Genomic DNA, 23168 nt, shown 5'->3' with positions numbered 1-23168 from the left:
AATCCCCCTCAAATAATTGAAACCCTTCTCAAATGTACATTTGGCACCTCATTAATAATAATAGGCTAATGCGACAATTATCTTCCTGGCCACTAAAGGATTAAGGATTGAACAAGAGCCATTAGCTTTTTAATGCCACAATAAATGAATTATTATCATACAATTTATTTTAAACTACATGCTTAGTTCTGAAAACACCTAATCCTAGAAATTGAATTGTCATACTTTTTTTTTTTTCTAAAAAAAAATAAATAAACCCAAAATTAAGATCTCCATTGCCACTAACAAGTCTTTTCTTTTTTAAAAGTCTCCCTAATTTCAAAACCTTCTGCTGCTGAATCTATTCTGTAAAGAAGAAGATAAACATGGGCACAAACATATTGTCGGGAGCATCTCCCCCGAATATAGATTTGGTATATCCTTGGCATCGTTATCATTGCACATTTCTTTTTATTATAATAACAAAAATTGAAGAATATAAAGAAAGAAAGAAAGCGGTGAACAAATTAAAAATTTAGGCTAAAAGTATAAATGAAATCAAGTTATTGATGGAAGAAAGTGAAAAAACGAAAAAGAAAAGGTAAAACACTCACCTTTTAATATAGACAAAATCAAAGCAGTATAGGGGCCCTCCCCTCCTCTCCCACTTCACTATTTTTCTCTAATCACAACCATTCATCCCTGCCGACGGAACACTACTTTACTTTCTGCAGACCCAGATGCAGGACTTCTGAAATTTTAGCACAACCACGTCCATCTTTATCACAATTTGCAGACTTTGAGGACTTGGTGGGGGACGAAAAGATTTTGTTAACTAATTTCCAGCTCTGCAAACTATGAGGAGTTCGACACGTTTCCTATTGTTCTGCGTTCGAATTCCTTGATGGTGTTGACAAGCTTGTTCATGTTATCGTCGTAGACATATGGAAGCTTGTTGTATAATGTAACCTCCTTCTTGGCTGATTCAGGAAGGAATTCCCTGCAAAGCTCCTCGTGTACTGTTATGGAGTTGTGGTAGTGATAGTATCGAATTCTGGATTCTGTCTTGTGTAATGTCTTGCCAACTACATTCTCCGACATGTGAACCCCTGTTGCATATGCGTTCTTAGCTTGAATAGCATATTTCCTGTCACGCCGGATTCCTGTTCTTGAATCCCTGAATAGGAGCTTCTCGAATCCCCATTGCCTGAATTGGAAAATACCCAAAAACAGATCAGCAAGATTTAACATTCTTACCTTATATAAACACATTTGCACTGTACAATGCTCCATTCCAGATGTAAAACAGAGTCCAAAATCCAATTCACACCCCAAAGAACAAAGAATGCAAGGAAATTCTGGACTGAGACCTCTACTAATTAGATTTTTAACATAAAAGGCGAATCTTAAAATGGGCACACACCTAGTGTAATCTCGAGTGGAATCGTTCAAGCAGAGGACACTGGACATGGGATTTTGCTCAATTGTGAACTGAGTATAATCCGAAAACTCATCTATAACAGATTTCAGACTGCTACCATCCGGCAAATAGATGTACTCGTCCACATCGAAGAAAAATGTCCAATTAGCAGCGTGTCGGTACCGGTGCAGGCAATCGTTCACTACTAAGAACTGGTTATAGTAATATCCATCGTACTCTTCCTGCGCCCTGATATCTTGAACGGTGGCTCTACCGGCTCTGACCCACGGCTCGAGGACCTTCCGCACCTCAGGCGTTACCCCACCAGCGTCGTGGAAAACAAAATGGGAACTGGGTCCGAAGAACCAGGCGTGATAAGCCATCCATTCCCTCATCCTGGAGGCGCTCAGATTCCCGTACAAGGAAGACCCACAATAAAGATACTCGTATTGATAAGGAGGGTGGTACTTGGACTCGTTGTAAGATCCAGGCGCTTCTTCCAAGGCCGTGAACTTCTCGTACTTCCTCTGCGATTCCCCGTAGTAGGCATTGATAAGCAGCTTGCCACCGGCGTTATCCGCGTTAGGATTTTCAGCGAAAGTGCAATTGACGACAACAACTGTATAAACGCGGCCATAGCCCCAGTCAGGAAGCATCTTATAGGCTTTAGCCCTCATAGATGTACCGTTATTGGAGATCCATTCGCACTTGAACCAGGGACGCCCAAACACGTGGATGGGCTTGGATGCCAGACCCACCACCGCAAACGTCCTGGGACCGCCGCGGTACGCACCCATATGTACGAAAAGGGCTGCCGCGTTACCGTAAGCCTGGAAGACTCGCTTGTTGGGGTCGGTGGGTTTAGAAGCGGAGTATTTCTGCGCTGCTACTGGGTTAGCCGAAAACGATGGGGTTGCCGAATCGTTTGCCGCGATAAGCGAGGTGGTGGTGGAGGGGGTGGGGGTGGCGGAGCAAGGGCGGGTAGTTGAGAGGAGATTTTGGTAGTATGGAGGAAGGTTCCAGACGAGCATGACGAGTGTGAGTGCTATCAATGTGGCCACTAAGGGCTTCGTTTCGAAGCAAAGGAAGAACTTACCGACGGTGGCAGTGGGTACAGTCGCCGGCGGGGAGTCCTTCCTCATGATGCCGTCGGTTTCCGGCGATTGAACAGGCGGTGGTATATATATATATATATATTTAATTAAGAATACTGCCGTCGATTATCTGAACCTCTCTCCTCTCCTGCAACACGGGGGTGGTATTTTGATTACGATGCACACAAACGTCAAAGGAGGGTCATAGCCGACAGAGAGAGGCCAGTGAAGAAGAGACTTCTCCCTTTCTTCCCACTCCCACTTAATATTATTGTTTAAATTTTCTAATTAGTAAATGTAAGATTTGAAAGTACGTAAATAGGTCGCGATCTCGTTAGAATTACGAAAATACCAGTACACCTGTCGCTATAGTTTGCCAGGGTACTAATGACTGGGCATGAAAGCTGGCTCTTTTTGTAAAGCTCTGACGTGGACCCCAACCATTGCCTTATGGGACCCCAACCCCTCCGGATTCTGTTTTAAACGGTTACTTCCTATAACCTTACTCTTTCCCTAACAATTAATGCCGTCCTTCACGGTCCAATCTAATTTTACCTCGTATTTTTACAACATTTATGTTCAATTTATTTATGTTTTTACCATAGTTTTTGGATTGACTATCCACCGTAATAAATAATTTTGCCGTTTACGGTTATTTTCCCCACTACCCGCTTTGCCTCACTTTAAGGTAAAACTTGAAGATTGGAAAGTAAAACGGAAGTCCTGTCGGTGAGTGACAGATAATTAATGTCAGATCCAATTCTACTGCTAAATATATGGATATAATATTATTCATAATCATGAAATAATATCTAAAGCTATTATAAACAAACATATGCTCTTAAATTTTGTTAATTACGTGTTTAAATTAATAAGAGAAGAGAAAACTATAATCTAAATATTTACTTAACTAAAGGATTTATGGTTAATGATTTTAATAATAAATAAAAATACGATTTTACAATAACATATGCATATAAATGATTTCGCCTATCTTTAAAAATAATTTATTTTATAATGGCTAAAATAAAATCAAAAATAATTTATATTTTTAATTAAAAATGATTTATGGCAGGACTCCACCAATTTAAACTCTTCGTTTCCAGCCTGGCTAAAAATTTCAAACCGCATGCACTAACTTGCCATTTATAATTATAACTTAAAATTGCTGACCATGACTAAAATACCCTATACCACGACAGGTATATAAATTAAAATCCATAAAATATTCTTTAAAATTTACAAATAAAGGCAGATATCTTTACATATATATATATATAAATTAGAATGTATGTAGTCAAAATTTGTACACTATCTAATTTATATATACCCATAATATGCCACACAGAGCACGACAGGGTATACCAAAAACAAGTTAAGTAAGTAGTAATTGACTTCAAAATTTGTTTGAGTCGTGTATTTTCTTTAATTAATAATTTTTATTTTTTCATTTTTCAAATAAGTAAATATTATAAGGTTAAATGTATGAAACTTAATTTTATATGGATTTAAAAGGGAGGACCAAAATTTAATTTGTTGTAATATCAAATCAAGTAACAATTATTTCCCATTGACAGAGAATTGAATTTTAATTTTGGTATAACGCGGAAATGCAAATTATATGTGGCAATAAACAACGTACATTTAACATGGCTGGCGAAGCAAAAAGACATGAAGTAATAATTAGGGGTGTGTGTTTCATTTTCCCACGGAGGTTTATTTATTTATACGGAAATCGAATCTTCCAGACAACTGTATTCCTTTTATTTTACTCATCCGCAGGTAAAATGATTTTACCTCCACTTACCAAACCAAAGTGTATACATAATAATTTTCTGGTTCGGACGGTCCAAGGTAAGTAAGTGGTTAAATAAGAACAAAAAATGAATTGTATAAACAAGTTCATTTGGTAGAGAATAGTTATGTAATAAATAGTAGGGATGGCATATTGATTTATAGTTAATTAACTAGTAGTGTCGGTGGTTTAAATTTGTTGCTTTTCCAATCGGGGTTCAACATTCAGCCATCAAAATCATATAATATAATATATATATATGTCAAAGTCTTAAACATCGTCTGGATGAAAATCACGTGTATAAGCCCTGTAATTAATACAATACATTTAAATAAATATTTTCGCCACCATTAAATTGAAAATATATTAGTTATTAATTTAATTTTTTCATAATTTATGTAGCTTTGATTTTATTTTATTTAGTGGTGTTGGGACAGAAAATCAGAAAATGAAATTCTGTACAGGCTAACAAAAAAAAAGATATTGTGGGACGACACGCCACAAGCTCAGCTGCTACCATTCATGCGATGGGACCACAAAAGAGATTTGGGAAGAACCGCATGTCAATTTATTAGCGCAGCTAACTTATTTACTTTTATTTTCGTGTACTAAAAAGTATTGTATAATCAGTTTCAGTGTGAATTATTATTAAAAAAAAAAATTAATATATATTAAGGAAGGATTAACGTAGTCAAGCATGCAATGATGTTTAAATTAAAGATAATTATTTTTTACCTAATTAATTATGTTGATGGAAGCCGAACATAAAAAGGTATAAGAAAAAAAACAAATTTGTGGCAATGTAACAAGCGGGTTTAGGAAGAATTTTGCAGAAGGCCAAATTAAAGTGGGACGAAATAAATGTTTAAACCACGGAAATGAAATGTTAAATGTGGAGGTAGGTCCCACCATCGTATGATGGGGTTTTACAGAGCACGCCCGACTGGTCACCAAGCAGGCCTGCCATTTGGGGGTTTTCTCTTCTGCCTCTCGCTGTCGGTAGTTGCGGTAAACCATCTCCTTCTCTTAACAAAGTGTTTTTGTTCAATTCCTTAATAAACCTGAGGGTACATTAAAATTGATTTTTAATAAAATAAAATACCCACCTTCAAATAATAAATAATTATTAAAATTCACTTCAGTTATTCTCACCAGGAGATGTTATATTAATTGTTTTCTAGAAAATCCAAATGAATTAAAAGATAAATAAGGGAACTACTTTTTATATAGGGAAATGTGGGGTTTATAAAACTTTACAAATCCCTCGAGGAACATTATTTTGCTTTTTCTTTTGGTAAAATACAAAAAAAAAAAGTGTTAAAGCGTTGAAAAGTCCGAATTCGCTTTTCTCCGCCCCCAACAGTTGGGTTTTGATCCATTTTCGAAATTAAATTTTAATTACCCATAACTTTATCTTTTCTTTTTCTAAGTGAAATTGACTCTTCCTTTAAAAACTGAAATAAACTTCTAAGTTAAACGCGACACATGTTTCAAATTATATTTTAATAAATTGACTTTTATTTCTGATAAAAAAAAATTTAAAAAAATGTTCAACCATTGTGTTGGGAATTAACTGGACTTGAACTCATGCCTATTATATCTTCTTCCCAACGAAATTCCTCTAATCCGACCCGAAGTAGAAAGCTAGTGTAAATGGGCTTGTTTTGGGCCGTTTCATGTCATTAAGAGTCCAGCCCAGGTGTAGTTTCCTGAAATACTTTGTTTGAAAATCAACACTTTTGTCCTTTCCGCCTATGGATTCAAAAGTATCTCACATTCACTCCAAACATTTCCATTTCTGAATCTGAATCTCGTTTTCAAACTTCTTCAAATTTGTTTCATCTTCTTAATTGTTTCCTGTTTTGACACTACACACTTCCATCACTAACTGCAACTACAAACACTCCCAAACTATGAACAGTCAATGTGATTAGACCAGATTTTTTTAAACCAATCTCATCTCTGTCTTTTACTTCATGTCAGACACCTGCAATTCTCGCCATTTCTCATGGCTCATGAAATCATGCTTCCCCAACCCCCATGACACCACCACCCCTCTCACCCCTATTCTTCATCCCCAAACCAATCTCTCTTCTCTCCCAGACGACCTTCTCCTCGAATGTCTCTCCAGAGTCCCTTCCTCCTCCATCTCTTCCCTTTCCCTTGTCTGTCGCCGATGGTCCCGCCTCCTCCTCTCTTCTTCTTTCCTACACCTCCGCCGAACCCTTCACCTTCTTCATCCTTCCCTCTTCGCCATCTCCGCTACTGAATGCGGCCTCTTCGTTGCCTCTCTTCCCTTCCAATGCGACAATGCATCATGGACACTCCCTCTCTCTCTCCCCATCACCTCTCTTTCCCTTCACCATATTCAGGGAGTACTCTCACATTCTCGCGCAGTAGCCGTTGGACCGCGAATATACCTCATCGGCAGAAACGCCATGGTGAGATACGACACTTGGACAACAACCCTAGTCGCCAGATCTCCCATGATTTTCCCTCGCAAAAAGTTCGCCACCGCCGTCGTCCAAGGTAAGATTTACGTAGCCGGAGGCGGCGGGTCCAGAGCTGGAGCGGCCGCAGCGGAAGCCGTTGAGGAGTATGACCCTGAAACCGACAGGTGGCGCGTGGTCGCCCAAGCACCGAGGAAGCGGTATGGATGCGTCGGGGCAGCCGCCGACGGAGTATTCTACGTGATTGGCGGGTTGAGAATCGGCGGCGCGGTGGGAAACGAATCAGCGAGGGGGGGAGCTACAGGGGCTGAGGCGCACGTTTATGCCAGCTCCATCGATATGTACGACGTGGAGGCGCGTGGGTGGCTGAGGAGTCGGGCGCTTCCGGGCGGCGGGTGCGTGGTGGCGGCATGTGCAGTGATGGGGCAGGTGTACGTGCTGGCAAGCCACGCCGTGGAGCTGTCTTTTTGGCGATTCGAGGGACGACGGAAGAGCACAAACGGCGGTGGTTTTGGGGAGTGGCAAAGGATAAAGACCCCGCCGGTGCCGAGTCAGGTGAGACTGGACAACACGGTGAGGTTCAGCTGTGTAGGAGTTGGGGAGAAGGTGGTGTTGGTTCAGGTGGTGGGGTGCATAGATGACTTGTTGAGAAGAAGCGGGAGGAGCCAACAAGGATTACGAGAGGGACTTGTATTGGTATACGATACGGTGCGCGGAGAGTGGGGTAGAGGGGCGCATTTGCCGGAGTTGATGCGACGCGCTGCCTGCGCGTGTGCGGAGTGGTGACATTATAATATGATATTTGTGGGGTTGGGCTAAATTGCGCCGTAGGTTGTGTAGTGTGGGAAGGAGACAGTATGATATGGGGTGTAACGTGTAACGTGTTAGGGTGTTGAAAAAAGGGACGTCTTGGGGCGATGCCTCGTGATTTGTTTTTATTTATTTATTTATATATATATATATAATTAAGAAACTGTTTAGGAAAAATAACGCTGTAAAAATAATTATTTGTGAATAATATTTAAATTGTAAAAAATGATTTACAAATTTAATATAAAAGTGTTTTCAAACGTTTTAAGAGAAACCTTGGCGTCCTACCAAAGAAGAAAAATACAAGCAAAAATCTTTATTTGCTTCTGGATTATATCCTAAAGTTGTTGGGCCGATAAGGAGGAGCTTTTTATGTTTTTCAATTTTTTAAAAAAAAAAAAATTAGCCCCACCACCCACTGCTTCACCCGGGGGCCTCATTCTCGACCCAACAACACCATTTATTTATTTAAATATTCTTATGCCCGAGTTTTGAAATACTTATTTTTTAAAATAAAAATAGCTAACATTTATATAAAAATTTCATTATCTAATTGAAATAATACGTTTTCAAATTTTTATTAAAATCACTGAAATTTGAAAATTAATTATTTTTAATTCTATAAATACTAAAAACCAGGATATATTCCAAATTCCTTCCGTATATTTGTTGAGGACTATAAAGATAAGCTTAAAATATAGTTTTAACATTTTTTTGAAAGATTTCTTATCAATTAACTGATGCATTTTTACTACATACCACGTATAAATATTATTTTTTTTGTGAATAAAATCATACAAAAAGTAATAAAAAAAAAAAAAAGTAATTCAATATAATTACAATTTAATTTCATAATTCTTACGGAAACAGTTTAATAATATTTTGTTATACAAGTAAATTTTTTTAGATAATATTTGGAAAATAAGAAAAATGTTAATAATGTTTAAGATTAAAAATTAAGAAACAATCTTTAACTAATTTTTTTAAATTTTATTTTCATATTTAATGACAAAAAATTGAGCCATAAGATACTGAACTATTTACTAAGAATTACAAAAAATATACTTTAAAAAAAAAAAAAAAAGTCAGTATATATTTTCTTTTAAATAAGATTCTTACTTGTACCTTAATCCAACTTGGAAATAAGCTGTTGCATTTTTTCTCTTCTAATTCTAAGCTTCTTTTATTTATATATTATTTCTTAAAATTAATACACGTATTGGTAGCTTTTTATAAAGATTAGGGTTATTTCCTTGTAGACTGACTTGGGAAATTAGGAGGGAATAACAATTTGATGGATAGTCAATCAAAAATAGTATCTGAAATTAAATATTATGGCAAGAAAGTCTTAAAGATGTGTTTTGCAGAATATTTGGGTAATTTCTCTTTTGTATTATTAGTCCAATTGATTATGAAAGCCACCCAATTATATTTCATGTCCTGAGATGCTCTACGACTCATAAAAACCCTAATTCACTGCTACCCCATGAATCTCATTTTTAGTTTATCTGTTGAAAAATTTAAAAAAAAAAAAAAAAAACTAAGGGCAAAGCTAATTATGTTTGTAATTTTTTTTTTTTTTTTTTTTCACTTTTGAGAGATGGAATATTTTTACAAGTGTGTGTGTGTGTGATGGGGGTATTCGGATTCGGAAACATAATATAAAAAAAAAAAAAAAGAAAAAAAAAAAAGGCTTGGTGGGTTATTATATATATATTCACATATCATAACTAAAGCTAGAAGAAACCTTGAGTTTTGTTAATTTCTTCTTCCTCATCAGATCAACTTTTTGCTCCATTGCAGATTAATGTTTGCTCTTCTCATGGAGAATCATATTACTCACCAAGTATTCCTTTGTTGGCTTTTCAAGAGACACTCCCCATTTTAAACTAATATCCACTAAATAATATCAATTTAATTCTATTAGATTTTCTTGAATGGATTTACAAAAAAAAAAATCAATTAAATCAATTGCTATATTTAAATATTATATAAGATGTGTAAAAACACTTAAAAAAATACGAAAATTTTCATTAATATTATACACAGTTTATGAAAAAGAAAATACTATTTTTAAAATAAATGGAGTGTGTGTATTAATATTTAAAAATTATTTATATTTTATTATGATTAATATATATAAATTATCTGATGAATTTATTTTTATTTTTTTTTTTATTTAGAAAAGGCAGAAAAAATTGAAGCATAGGAAGACCACCCTTAAACAAAAAAAACTCTTTCAATTGAAAACATGAGCCGTTAATTTTTTGTATTTGATGAATGCAATCTACGTAGACACACAAATATATATAAACACGTGGTAAATAGATACTTATAATATATAATTTTTATTATAAGAAGTGAATGACATAATTAATGAGTATTTAATTTATTAATTTCTTGAAAATTTAATAATTTAACATTTATAATAAATTATTCACATATTTTTTTATTTAAAATTTTTAATGATGATTAGTTGGAAATCATATACAATAAACTAGATAAAAAAAATATTTATTTATAAATAATTCATATTATTAAAGAGAAAATCTTGGAAAAATCTTTCACATTATTTAAAATTATTAGTAATAACAGTTTTTTTATTATTAAACTTTATAACATTATTTAAATTGTATTAGTAATATTAAAACTAGGCTTCTAAAAAAAAAGATGTTATGGTTGATCTCTTATGCAGGGAATCAAGAGTGTTAAGGTTTCTTGAAATAAGGTGCCGGGGCAACCTTGATTTTTACTAAATTATATATATATATATATATATATATATATATTCAGAATACAGTTTCATACTGTTTAGCTAAATTGCAATTTAACTAATGTCATTATAAAATTAACTTAATTAACATTAGTTTCTCATAAACAATATTAAATTATTAAGATAAAAAAACTGTATGAAAAAATTATTACTGATCTCTTTAGAAATTAGGGTTAAGTATATGAGGTAAGTTTCATAGTACAAGGGTTTCACTCTGGCACCATCAACAGATAGGGTGTAGGCGTTGATTAGAAACAGTGCACATGGCACTGTGGGGAGGAAGCGTCGTGCTGGCATCCTCATTCTCCAAGCACAACCAAATATTTAGCAAGCTCCTACTAGTATATATTCTCCATTCATAGATATCCAACTTCCACTCCTATTTCTCTCCTCTGTACGATCGCAAGGTAACCACCGTGAGTATGATGATGAACAAGAACAACACTAATAAGCTTCTCCCCAAGACTCGCAGTACTTTCACTCTCAACAAATACTCAACTTCCATGGATCTTCACCGTCTCCCAAACGCTCCTCCAACAAGATTGCCTTCAAGAAAATCTCCTATCATCGATTTTCCGACCTCCCCTCTTCTCGTTCTGGACGAAATGCTTCATTTCAGTCACCCCCAACACCCACTCGAGAAGGTTAACTTGTCTGATCTTTTCACTTGCGCTGGCTGCAAGGAGTTTGGTTCAGGAACCAGATTCATATGCCGACTCTGTGATTTTCAGCTTCATGACTTTTGTGCTCTGGCTCCCCCTTCTCTCAACGCCCATCCTTTCCATTACCAACACCACCTCTCTTTCTTTTCAAAACCTGGTCAGTATATACCCTTCTTTCTTTTCTTTTCTTTTCTTCTCTTTTCAGCTAAGATTCTTCACGTTTGAGGCCCAAAATAATCTCTGCAGAAGAGTATATATGCAATCATATAAATTTCAAGCTCCGTATATAAAGAAAAAGTTTGATAGCTGGATACAATATGTTTTATGTATTTATATATAGTATATAGTACTGTCTAACTTGATGCTCATGTGCTAAATTCTTGTATAGTTAAAGGAGGAATCATGAAGACAAAGTGCGATGTTTGCAGCAAACCCACCAAAGGCTACAGCTTTAGATGCAACGCCTGTGCTAATTTCCAGATGCACCCAAGTTGCGCCATGCTGTCTTCAGAAGTCAATTTCTCTGTCCATCCACACCCGCTTAGGCTCGTACCCATCAACCCTAATCTCTCCAGCGCCGACCCAGGATTCCACTGCGGCGAGTGCAAGAGGAAGAGATCAGGTAAAGTCTACCGGTGCACAGTATGTGATTACCATCTCCATGCGGTTTGCGCCAAGGACATGGTTAATGGGCTCCATGATAATGGCATAAAAGCTCCTGACAATCAAAAGCATAACATGCTGGGTTCTGCAGCCAAGCTTGCTGGTCAGGTTATGGTTGAGTTTATTGGCGGACTCATTGAAGGGTTTGGGGAAGGAGTTGGAGAAGTCATTGTTCAGAGTATGACCAAATCAAAGACCAATCCTAACCCTAGGGTTTATTGATGATATCCATGGCAGCAGATATAATTTGGTGTTTAGGTTTGGAACCAGCTGGGACATATATTCATATATACATATATATATATATATATATATTTCGTGGGTACGTAAGTTGATTGTTTTGCGCTGCTGTTCATAGATAGGTTGATGGAATTGGGAGAGGACGAAGACAAATTGAGTAAGATTAGGCAAGATGGGGAAATTATTTTGTAATTCAGATTTGTATATTAATTAAGTGTTGAATTAAGATTGGCCAAATTAGTACATGGTGTACTTTTGTGTGATCAATCCAAATTCATATCCAGGCCTGGTGCGTGAAAAATCAGTGTGGGAAATAAACTTCTTCTGCCTTGAGCATTCTACAATACTGGAATATAATTTCAATCATGATCGGTTTTATATGTTTTATATGTTATGAGATTGAACAATATTAATACGTAATTAATCACATATGCAAAAACAGAAATACTTGTCTCTTGATTGATGTTTACTCCGATTTGATTCTCTTGATCTTCTTGCTATGATGAGCTTGATCTACTCACGAAGAAGAGCAAATCAGCATACACATTTTTTTAAAGTTAAGCACAGCGAAGTTGCCTTGTTAATATAATTATGCATGGTTTTAACCTAATTCTGAATCAAGATATTAACGTGAAATGTTTGTAACTATATAACTAACATATTTGGCCAGCTTTTGTCAACTTCAAAACTTTTAATATAGGTGAACACACTCAATTATTCTATATAGGCTCTAGAATTACACCCAATTGTTTTATACATGTTTATATGTAAATATATGTATGAGAAGGGATGTAAGAGAAAAATATATGGCATTAGCGTGGGAATGGCGTTTGGAACCCAGATTTGCATGAGAAAGGTTTTGAACAGTAATGTTCATGAACCTGATGGCTTTTGAACATAATTAGTTTGGCGTGAGACCATAAAATCTAGGATTCAAATAAAAAGTTATAACTTTTCAAGAACTATTAGCTTTAATTGAAAAGAAGTTTTGCCTACATACACCCAGATTTTAGCACGGACAAGGTCCCACTTCATTTGCTAATTGTGTATACATATATTCTCCACTGCTATACACACTAAGATCAATCTTTCCCCACCCCCATAATTGTCTTGTGAAAAATTAGTTTTTCTTATATATATATATATATATATATATTAATTTTTTCAATCATCATCTGTTAAATTTTCATTAGCAAAAATTGGTGTATCTACACGTGGATAAACTCCTGTGACATTTAAATAACTAAACCCTCATCTGATATCTGTAAAGGTTTTAAGAGATGTTACGAAAAAGTGGTTGGTTTGGTTTGGTTTTAATTAAAGGTGAGCATCAAATTTCAAAAGGAAGAAAAAAAGCTAAGGCCCACCACTTATGTGAGAATCAAGATGAAATTTTTTTAAAAGAATTTCTGTTTAGCCATCAATCTACATATTGATAGTTAATTAATCTATCACTCATTTATACAATATTAGTCAGATCAATGAATACGTATACTGTCAATGAAGATATAATCTATATACATGTGTGTGAGTGTGTGTATATCTGATAAGTCTGCTACTGTTTCCATATCTCCAATTATTAGCAAGAATCAAGTTGGGTGTGTCATTTGCTTCTTCAGTCACAACGATTGAACAAGAAATGAGCAACAATTTCATCTTCAACCTCTTGTTTTCTCTTCAAAATATCTGTTGAATCCACTGGCAAAAGCTTTTTCAAAATCAATGTAGTGGAAAAATATTCCATTAATGGGGATGAGGATCCCACGTTATCAAGCGAATCTGATCTGTCTTCCCGATGCAGACAACTGGAGAAAAAAAAAATGGTTCCTCTGCTAATTAATTCAAACCAAGTTGTTCTGTCACAAAGTTAAAGCTTCAAAACATTGGATTCAATAGGCCCCTTCCCCCCTTTTGGTCTGGGTAATAATTGCCAGAACTCTGTATATCTGAATATCTTTATTTAATTTTTAACACTCCAGTGAACATGATTTTATTAGTCATTAACAACGAAATTAGTGCGTACACAACTTAGCTTTCTATACATAAAATCGAAGAGCACATGGCCTCTAATACCATCACGCCCGATTGAATTGACAATATGAGATTCTGATTGTTGTCTCAGGAGAAAATACTGAGCTAAGCTCTGCCTTGCTTGATCTGGGTATGACAGCTGCTTATATGTTCTGTGTCTTTCCAATTTCATGGCCACCTCCTTCGTGGCTGGCCTTGCATTCTTCCCTGCCAATAGCTCCACAAGTACAATGCCAAAGCTGCAGACATCACTCCTCTCTGTAAGCTGCCTGGTGAGGAAGTATTCAGGATCTAGGTACCCTAGGGTCCTTGCACCAGTGTACTCAACTAGGTTTGATCAAGCGGAACCAATCTGGAAACCACAAAGTCCGGTACTTCAGGTCTATTATTGTTGTCCAGAGGAATGTTTGTGCAGTTGATGTCTGGGTGAATGATGGGCGGAGAAGAGTGATGTCTACAGTTTTGGCATTGTACTTGTGATGGGTTTGATCAAGCAGTTTCTGCTGCTATTCTCAATCTATCTTCCCAAGAAAGTGAAGAAGCCTTGTTGTGAATGTGACAATTGAGGGTGCCGTTGGCGATGAATTCACATACAAGCAGAGGAACCTCTGTTTCCAAACGACAGCCAAGTAGTTTGACAACATTTTTATGGTTTGATCTGAGAAAGGATTATGATCTCATCAATGAATTGCTCGATTTGTTTTCTGGATCAGCACTCTCGTCTATGCCTGTAACCATTTCAAAAAATCAGAAGGAAATCCCACCATGACATCCCAGAGAGATAAGAATTTCCTTCGTATCCTATTTTGCAGTAACATCCTGGCTTTTTTCAAAAAAAAATTAGTGACAGCCGCACCATGTATTGTTGGACAACTAATCAAACCAATAACTGAAATTAAATACAAATCATTAAACGGCATCGCATCATTCTTATGTGCTCAACAAATTTTAAAATAATATGTTAGTTAATATACAGCCTTTGATATTCCCATCTTCAACTTCGATTCATGCGGAGTTTGAGATCATTAGGCGTTAGTTTTGGAGAATTGATCACTTTCACCTTTTTACACCAAATATATATGTATATAATAAACAAGCCACTGAACAAACTTTGATTTTTACGTGCATGTATTATTAATAACAAATCATGCTTCTGAATAGACTTCCATAATATTATGTTACGCAATATCCCAAGTAAATATGATCCAGCAATCACCCATGAACATCTTACATATATTACCAGTGTTCCGAAGTATTTTTTAAACAGTTTTAGAAATAAACCGACAATTCTGCATTTCCTCTGGAATTTTTTCTCCATCAACCCAAATGGGAGAAGCTAAAAACTGTATGTAATTCTTGGGATGTTGAACTCAATTGATGGGTGAAAAAATTCGAATCTCTTGACTTTTAACAAAATACGCAACTGCAGACATCGACCATTGATCCAAAATGAAAGTGAGAAAAAGCCGATAATCCTCTTTATTTTAATCTATGCTTCAACAAATATTTCACTATTCAATCGTACAGCACTATAGTCCTATATTTGATTCTACGTTTCAACTTTACAATGACAAAATCAATAGAGTCGTCCTTCAGATGGATAGCTTCCATGAATTGTAAAATGTAAGCAAAACCAAGATTACACAAGCCCATAATTTAACTATCCTAAAACTTTCTCAACTCCACTATAATCTCTTAATAAGTTAAGACCCTTACCTTCTCCCTCAATCCGGGTTTCCTTCCAACCCCTTTTCTTTCATGTTTAGATTCCATCGATTGTTCTACGCTGCAGTTCCCCATCTTCTCACCTTCCACCCAATAAAAGTTCAAACTGTAAGTTCTTAGGATTGGTGAAGTCATGCAATCCCCTAATATTTTGCTGCTAACCATTGCCTGCCACATCCCAAATCTCATGTTTTCTTTAGATAGATTCGCAGGCAGCATTTAACTGCGCCAGTCTCCATTGTGCCTGTGCGAGACTCTAATATTTTCCTGTATATCAATGGCCATCCATTCAAACCAATTATTTAAATTCAATTCACCGCCATGGGAAACAAGAAACAAGCCCAGCACGTAGCCAGCTCTGAGTTTGTTACTTCCCTATTCTGTATCCCCCCCAATGTACTTCTGCCAGCCTCTAAATTGTGCCGAAATCCAAATTCTCCCATTTAAAGGGAGCAACTTGGCCAATCTCTGGTAAGCCTCGCAAAAACAGGCACACACAAACACAGACTGCAGCAACAGCCAACATTGAATGAATGTAGGGACGGTGAAGCAAGCCTTGTGCACCAGGAACCTTCCTGTAGTACTTTGTTGCAGAAACCGAACACCTAGCACAAGATCTCTTAGACTGGGAACTAATCCGATGCACCTGCTCCACCACTAGTCCTGATTGCTCTATCTCATTTGTAATTGGGACAGAAACTTGACCATTTCTTTTGTCAGCAAGCTTACGAGCCACCAACCTATTATAAGAGTGGTAATTTCTCATCATAGCATAGCTGTACGGAGATTGCCCACTCTCATCCAGCAGAGAATTCCAGCAAGATAATCCAATCTGCATCCCAAACAACAATTTTTACTAAGAACATCACATACAGCAAAAAGTATTATATCCACAGATTATAGACAGTCAGGCATTGCTAAAATGGTAGGTTTTATCCAAAAAGTCTGCTTTTAACTAGGCACAATAGCCCCTAAGCCAACATCACCCTAAGTCCAAGATGAAAACCTTAAGGAAGAAAAAAAGTTGGTATAGAAGAATTGAACCTAAGCTAGTCAAAACCAAAGGCAAGACCCAATGTCACTTCTTTGTTTGATTAAGCGTGTACGCAAAGAAGGTAAATTCAGATGCTTTAGTTTTTTTTTGGGGTGAAATACAGACGCCTTAGTTTTCTTTTTCTTTAAAAAAATTGTTGGCTTTTACTTGAAGAAACTTTAAATTCTCAGCCTGCCCAAGATTGAACATTTAAAAAAAAAGTTAAAATCTTACGAGGGAAAAGGAAAAAAGAAAACATAGATAAACTATTCTGAAGAAACAAACTAGTAAATGAATCAACTTATTTTTATCAAAAAAGACCAATGAAATACCTCTTGTGGATCATTTGTTAAGGCGTCAATCATATCATCCGAATCTGATGTACATGCAGCCAAATGTAATGGTGTAATACCCCCAGGTCCAACTAGATTTGGTGGGAAAATATATTTCCTCGAGGTATCATCAGCTACACCAATAGAATAATGAATGAGCAAATCAGCCATCTTCCTGGATCTCCTTTTAACTGCTCGATTTAATAGCTGAATCTCAGTTAATGTTTCCAATGACTCCTTTGATAATCCATGTATGTCTAAATTGCTCTCCACCAGCATGTCAATGAGCGCCTTTACCAAAGCACAAAAGTCCCTTTCAACTGAGAATACGAGTAAAAATTTGAACCGGCTAAGTGAGTAATCAGAAGACTCAAGCTTGGTAATGGTTGCTTTCCTCTGGAAAAGCCACCCAAGTTCATTCAAGAAATGCAGAATTTCTTCTCTTGATATGGGTCGATCAAAATCACGAGCTTTTTCTTCTGAAATGATATCACATACTTTAGTATCGTCATCAAATTCATTCTCAAGGACCCTCAACTCATTACAAATGGTAGCATCAGCAATTATCACAGGAAAACTGTTGCCCTTGAAACCATTTTCAACCTGCTCATATGCCACAGGCAAGATTCAGACTTTGTACAACTTCACATCATGCAACTTGAGTTATTATATTAAAAAATACTACCTCAATGAAACAGCGGCCTAAAACCCCAGGACATGCATCTTGGATTCTAAAACCACCCAACTTTATCTCATCATATGCAGTTCCTTGACAAGTTGATCCTGTAATCTCCATTGTCTTATAGCCACCCGTATACATACAGTGGATCCTGCAGAGTGTTGGCTAACATTTAGATAAAGAGGACAAATTGTAGTGAAAGACAACGCCTTCCTGCTCCTCATACCCCCACCCAGGTAAACAAAAATGGAGAACCAAGAGAATGTAAAAAAAAAAAAAGAGCAATCAACTTACTTGGTACGCTGATTGGACAAGTTTCTACCCCTCAATGAAAGTGTTGTTTCCTGCCCACCAACAACTGCCAAAGGGGATACCAAGATCAACTCAGGGGAACTCCATGTTCTCCAAGATTTGCACAGACGAATCTTTCCTGAAGATTGTTTCCATGCAAACATAGGTAGACCAAAAAAAAAAAGTTCTCATTTCAGTTTTCAGGACTAAATATCATGGTAAAGAAAATACAACAATAAACAGGAAATTTAAATAGCCTGAACCTAAAGAAAGATCAGGATCACCATCCTATCGATACTCACCATCCTTATGAGATGCTAAGCGTCTTCCAATATGAACTAAAAACCTTGCTTCTCTCCAAAAATCCGAATATGAATCTTGAACCAAGCAATTGACTTGTTGAAGCAAGTTTCCTTCGAGCTGAAAGAAAACCCTGCAAGTGGTCAGAAAAAAAGGAACTAATTCTATAAACCACCAACTTCCTATTAATAATTCACTCACTTGTTCCCAGGCAGCAGAAGACATTAAGACATAAACTGATAGAACAACACAACCAGGTCTAATGTAGCTTTCCATTTCTGAGGGACTGTTAGAAAGCCAATTGAAGATCTGAAATATAAGGAAGAAGAAACCTTCATAGGACTTTCAAGGATCCTAAAAATATAAGACAATAGACCCGTAAACCTTTAGCTTCATCACCTGTGTCCGCAGTTCAGCAGGGAAATGACTCGGATCCTTGTCAAATAGTTTAAAACTTATTCGCCCAGTGCGGTCCTATACAGGAACCAACAAAGTAGTTGGTGAGAAACTGCCACGTACAAACAGTAGAAGAAAGCAACTAAAAGTTTAAACATAAATCTAAAGTATTATAGACCTAATACCTGTGCATCAGAATTCAAGCTAGAAGGTGAATGATCAGACCCAGAAGAAGAGGTATATCCTGCTTGATATGGGAAACTTTGAACAGAACCATTATCAGCTCCTCTATTTGGTCTGCCAAAGAGCTCAAGTGGCATGCCCCGAGTTCTGCTACTTTCAACATGTGTTTTACCCTCTTTGTCAATTGACATCTTCTCAGACATTATAGTTCCGGTAGTGACCTGCATTGGGAACAACTTCTGCACAACTGGAGATGAAGATGGTGACCTCTCCTCAATGGGATTACTGCTGTCAGAAGAGAAATACTTCCTCGAAGATGGCAGTTTTGGTGGACTGTCATCCTCAGGTGAGGAGCAAAACAGCTGTAATGGTAAATTAGATCTACCATCTTGAACCTGGCCATCTGAATCATCAACTGGAGACTGGTAACTGCTGCTACTTCTTTCCCCTCCAACCGCAGGAAACTCTAGACACTTTTGCAAATTTGTACCTGCAGTTTGGTCGGGGACAGTTGACATGGTTTTGTCGCTGACGGTGCTCTGGCTGCTCTTCTGAGATAGAAGTGCAAGGGCATCTGGAGAAGATGCAGCTAGAGTGGCTGAGAGAACTGCAAGCAAGTCCATGGTTGATCGAGAAGTTCCATTCATTTCATTTTGGTGGTTTGACAAAGGCTGCTCCGGTAATTTCTTGGTGAAACCTCCAACATTCTGCAACTTTGAAGCAAGGTCCACCGGCAAAGGTAATGAATTTATTTTATTAAGAATATTAATGAGTTGGTCTCTATCTGGCACGGTTGAGGAATTGACACTTTTATCTTCATTTTTCCCTGAAGATAGCAAATAATTAAATTTTAGTAAAATATCAGAAAAAGGATGAGGAATTAGGGGGCAAGGCACTATTTTTTTACCTTGTGCACGAGCAAAGGCAGCCAACAAATTAACAAGATCCAATTTTCCATTTGTAGTATTATCCTGACTTCCAGGGAGTAACATCCGTGAGGTAACATCCTCAGGCTGGGTTTTCCTTCTTCGCCTATTGTGGCCAGCAAGTCTACGCCTACAACTTCTCTTACCCTCATCAAACTCTGAGAGGGGGTGAAATCTGCAGAAAATAAATGCTTGCTTCAAAGCAGGTTCGAGCAAAGAAATTTAGTCAACCCCATTTCCCCATCCCCACATCTTTTCACACAAGTTAACCTTAAGCATCAGTTTACTAAATTAGCTCCTCTCACCACGGGTTTTCCCTTTTATATTTGAATTAGTTAAAAGTATACACTTTGCTAACAAAACCTCTAATAGACTAAATGGGTATACAACGTCTCAAACAGACTCCACCGCGTAGATTAAAACCAAAATAAAGCGAAACAAAGTGAAGTGAAAAATTCATATAGAGAAAGGCAATATCTAAGGTGAAGAAAAAGGCACCTGCTGCATTGCTGACAAAACCTCTGCATCTGCTTCCCGACGAGTGCTTTAGTGGCTTTGCTGTGAAGTTCACACACTTTATGCCGACGATGATAGTCCTTGGCATTAGACAGATCTTCCTTGCAGTTATCAACCTGACATTTTGGATAGTTGCCGCCACCAGGAGACCTAGAGCGCACCCTTTTATTTGACCTGGATACCGGCTCCTCTACGGCCACCAAGCCACCACCCAGATTCAACTGAAGGCTCTCGTCTTCTTCTGGCCCAACAGCGTTCTTCTTTAAAGTCAAAGCAGCGTTTCCATTCCCACCAATATAATCTTTGATTTTCCTCTGCTCCGTCGCAGCGGGATTTCCCAGCCGCAGAACCTCCGGGTCCAAAGGCTGGGCCACGAACCTCACGCTGTCCCAGTCCCATAGCTTAGGGTTCCAGTTGTCTCGAGCGGGCATAAATCTCTGCTGAGAGTTGGACGGCGGCAGCAGCTGCTGTTGATGGTTGTGGTGAGGGAGAAAATTTGGGGTCTGGTAGGAAAGATCCCGCTTTCTTCCAATTGGAGGCGCTTCACAAAATCTACTGGTAAGTGTTTGGTGTATGAAAATCGGAGGAGCCACTTGTGCACCAACTTCCTCCATCTTTCTCTCAATTTTCGGACTCACAAGAACCTACCTTCATAAGATCAAAAAGATAGAAACAGAACCTTTATCTCAGTCCTTCGTCCCTCAAAATTTGAGAGGTAAAAAGAGACCAAAGCTTCTGGGTTCTAAGCTGATATCCTACACCACCAAATTTGAAAACATTCCAGAGAAGACAGAGAGATCACACAAAGATGGAGTTGTTCGAATAAACAAGTAAGAGCAAATAAAGTAACCAAAAGGAGAGCTAAATTTACTGCATAAATATAGGGCCCTAAACTACATACCTCAAACAATTCTCGATTGCATACACATCTCCTTTCTCCCAAACAAATCAAACCCAGAAACTGAATTGAAAGAAAAAGACTCCACAGATCTAAATCCCCTCTTCCACAACCGGCTTTATCCCTCAAGTCAGCCGCTATACGCTCCTACTAGAGAAACCTCAAAATCAATTCACTGAAAAGTCGGAATCTTAGACTGAACTGAGCCAATCGGAGACGGAAGGATTTAATAAACCGATCTGGGAATAAGAAACCAGGAAAGACTTTCTCCAAAGCTTTTTGTTTCTTCTTCTTCTTCCTTTGTTTCTTTTTTTTTTTTTTTTCTTGCTTCTCCCTCAATTTCTTCAACTTTTACTCTGTCTTAACCTTCTAACAAACTTTTCATTTCTTTCGGTGTTGGCATAAACCGTAAATTGAAGCAACATCGGGGTCGCAGTTTGGACCGCCACGTCCTGCGAAGAATCCAAGACTCTTCCTTGGCAAATTCTGTTTTTCTTTTTTTTTTTTTTTTTTTTTTCTTTTTCTAACTGTAGAACCACTCTTTCGGATGAAATCTAAGCACCACATTTTTTTTTTTTTTTTCCTAATTCACAGTTCACACACTCTTACCTATTTAATGAAAAGTTATTTTTCATGCTTGATTTTTTTTTTTTTTTTTTGAAAAAAAATATATATATTTTTTCATTTTGGGTGGAATTTTACTGCTCCCGTGTTCCGTTCTCGTTAGCTCCTATCACACACGTGTGGAACAACATTGGCCAATCGTCGTACCAAAGATAAGACCGACGATTGTGACGCCTTATTTCCCCGAATAACCTCTCTTTACAAAAAAAACGATGCCGTTTCTCTGTAGAAATAATTAAGATGTTACTGTAGAAATAATTATCCTTCCTGAAATTACCAGGGTAATACTACAATATTGATAGTAAAAACTATAATGTTTTTTTTTATTCATAATTTATAGTGGATTAAAGTACGTTGTGTCATAATAATTCAAATAAATAAACTATTATCTTATACAAGTTTTAGACTTTTTAATTCACTATAAACTTATTATGCATGACAATTAGAAATGTAAATTAATACTTAATGCAATTAAAGAAATTATTGTCCCGTATGCATCAAGTACAAATTATAAAGTTTTGTAACCAATAAAAAGTAAAATGATTATATATTTTTTAATATTAAAGTTTGTTGAGAAGATAGATTTGAAGGGTTTGGATCGAAAGGGACGGAGAGAGAAGAATAGAAAGTAAAGTGAAAAATGACTCAAAAAATAAAGAAAGTAAAAAAAAAAAAAAAAAAGTTAAAATTGAGAAGGTGATGTTTTTTTTTTTTTTTTTTTTTTACACTTAAAACATAAATTAGTCAAGGGAGTTAGTGTGGGTGTCCTTGAAATTGACATATCTGTTACCTTATAGTCGATAGATACATTATCTTTGAAAATGCGTCCATAAGTTTTGTACTTGAACTTTCTTAAGAAAAATCTCAAATTTTCATTCATCCCTACTTAAATATTTTAAAAATATATATATATATATATATGATATGAATTAGTCCACTTTATTCAAATACAAGGTAAAAATAAATATATATTTTTGATTTAAAATAGTTTTAATTTGATTTTAATTATGAAGAAATAAAAATAAAAAAATAAAAATGAAAGGGAGAAGACGAAAATGGTGTGACTTTGAGGGCGTTAGGGATGTCGTCGGCGTCACGTAAAGGTTAAAAGAAAATAAAATAAAAAAAAGGTGCCGTCCTATTTTCACATGGTTAAGAAGTACCGGTGCCAAATCCCCATCTGGAATGACAAAATTACCCTCGTACGGTGCCGAAAATCACGATTAGACAGTAAGCAGTACAGTATTCATGAGCCCCAAGGCGCCAACCCTACTACAAGTACAATTTTGTTCTCTACTTTGCGCGTGCACTGTACACACCGTTTCACTTGTTTTTCTTTTACCCTTTT

At 36.7% G+C, this 23168-nt stretch overlaps 4 protein-coding genes and 1 pseudogene across 7 annotated transcripts; 2 read left to right on the top strand and 3 right to left on the bottom strand.

Moving 5' to 3' along the window:
- Positions 1-498: 498 nt before the first annotated feature.
- Positions 499-2761, bottom strand: GALS1 (glycosyltransferase family protein (DUF23)). Its single transcript, XM_022045020.2, has 2 exons — positions 1403-2761; positions 499-1186 (listed from the first exon to the last, which is right to left on the bottom strand). The coding sequence occupies exons 1-2, from the start codon at positions 2539-2541 to the stop codon at positions 835-837; spliced, it is 1491 nt and encodes a 496-aa protein (XP_021900712.2). The 5' UTR covers positions 2542-2761; the 3' UTR covers positions 499-834.
- A 3141-nt stretch (positions 2762-5902) lies between these two features.
- On the top strand, positions 5903-7728 carry LOC110816694 (Galactose oxidase/kelch repeat superfamily protein). The gene has a single exon (XM_022044988.2). It carries the CDS (start codon positions 6265-6267, stop codon positions 7522-7524), a length of 1260 nt encoding a protein of 419 aa, XP_021900680.2. The 5' UTR covers positions 5903-6264; the 3' UTR covers positions 7525-7728.
- Positions 7729-10670: 2942 nt separating this feature from the next.
- Positions 10671-12126, top strand: LOC148270466 (Cysteine/Histidine-rich C1 domain family protein). Its single transcript, XM_088221959.1, has 2 exons — positions 10671-11140; positions 11372-12126. Exons 1-2 carry the CDS (start codon positions 10744-10746, stop codon positions 11866-11868), a joined length of 894 nt encoding a protein of 297 aa, XP_088078085.1. The 5' UTR covers positions 10671-10743; the 3' UTR covers positions 11869-12126.
- A 1186-nt stretch (positions 12127-13312) lies between these two features.
- Positions 13313-15528, bottom strand: LOC110816752 (wall-associated receptor kinase 5-like; annotated as a pseudogene).
- On the bottom strand, positions 15374-21727 carry LOC110816753 (squamosa promoter-binding-like protein 14). 4 transcript variants are annotated; one of them, XM_088221956.1, is made up of 11 exons: positions 21200-21725; positions 20281-20946; positions 19764-19957; positions 18859-19682; positions 18677-18751; positions 18479-18586; positions 18280-18397; positions 17981-18116; positions 17693-17837; positions 17008-17610; positions 15374-16474 (listed from the first exon to the last, which is right to left on the bottom strand). In XM_088221956.1, the coding sequence occupies exons 2-11, from the start codon at positions 20910-20912 to the stop codon at positions 16055-16057; spliced, it is 3255 nt and encodes a 1084-aa protein (XP_088078082.1). In that variant the 5' UTR covers positions 20913-20946; positions 21200-21725; the 3' UTR covers positions 15374-16054. The 4 variants fall into 4 exon arrangements, with proteins under 4 accessions (XP_088078082.1, XP_088078077.1, XP_088078074.1 ...); XM_088221951.1 differs by having other exon boundaries at positions 18859-19957; positions 20281-20942; positions 21200-21727; XM_088221948.1 differs by having other exon boundaries at positions 18859-19957; positions 20281-21053; positions 21200-21726.
- Positions 21728-23168: the final 1441 nt, after the last annotated feature.

Source organism: Carica papaya, chromosome 1 (assembly GCF_054855325.1).
Source record: "Carica papaya isolate Zhongbai chromosome 1, ASM5485532v1, whole genome shotgun sequence".
Lineage (NCBI taxonomy): Eukaryota > Viridiplantae > Streptophyta > Magnoliopsida > Brassicales > Caricaceae > Carica > Carica papaya.
Note: the sequence above shows the minus strand (reverse complement) of the source record. Positions and strands in the feature narration are given on the sequence as shown.

Bases quoted from the DNA above. Each gene is read 5' to 3' on its own strand.
- GALS1 (XM_022045020.2), bottom strand. From the start codon at position 2,541: ATGAGGAAGGACTCCCCGCCGGCGACTGTACCCACTGCCACCGTCGGT. The intron at 1,187-1,402 runs GTGTGTGCCCAT...TTTCCAATTCAG, and splicing joins TCCACTCGAGATTACACTAG to GCAATGGGGATTCGAGAAGC.
- LOC110816694 (XM_022044988.2), top strand. From the start codon at position 6,265: ATGTCAGACACCTGCAATTCTCGCCATTTCTCATGGCTCATGAAATCA.
- LOC148270466 (XM_088221959.1), top strand. From the start codon at position 10,744: ATGATGATGAACAAGAACAACACTAATAAGCTTCTCCCCAAGACTCGC. The intron at 11,141-11,371 runs GTCAGTATATAC...ATTCTTGTATAG, and splicing joins CTCTTTCTTTTCAAAACCTG to TTAAAGGAGGAATCATGAAG.
- LOC110816753 (XM_088221951.1), bottom strand. From the start codon at position 20,912: ATGGAGGAAGTTGGTGCACAAGTGGCTCCTCCGATTTTCATACACCAA. The intron at 18,398-18,478 runs GTGAGTGAATTA...GTTTTCTTTCAG, and splicing joins CTTCTGCTGCCTGGGAACAA to CTCGAAGGAAACTTGCTTCA. The intron at 17,611-17,692 runs GTAGTATTTTTT...GCATATGAGCAG, and splicing joins TAGGCCGCTGTTTCATTGAG to GTTGAAAATGGTTTCAAGGG.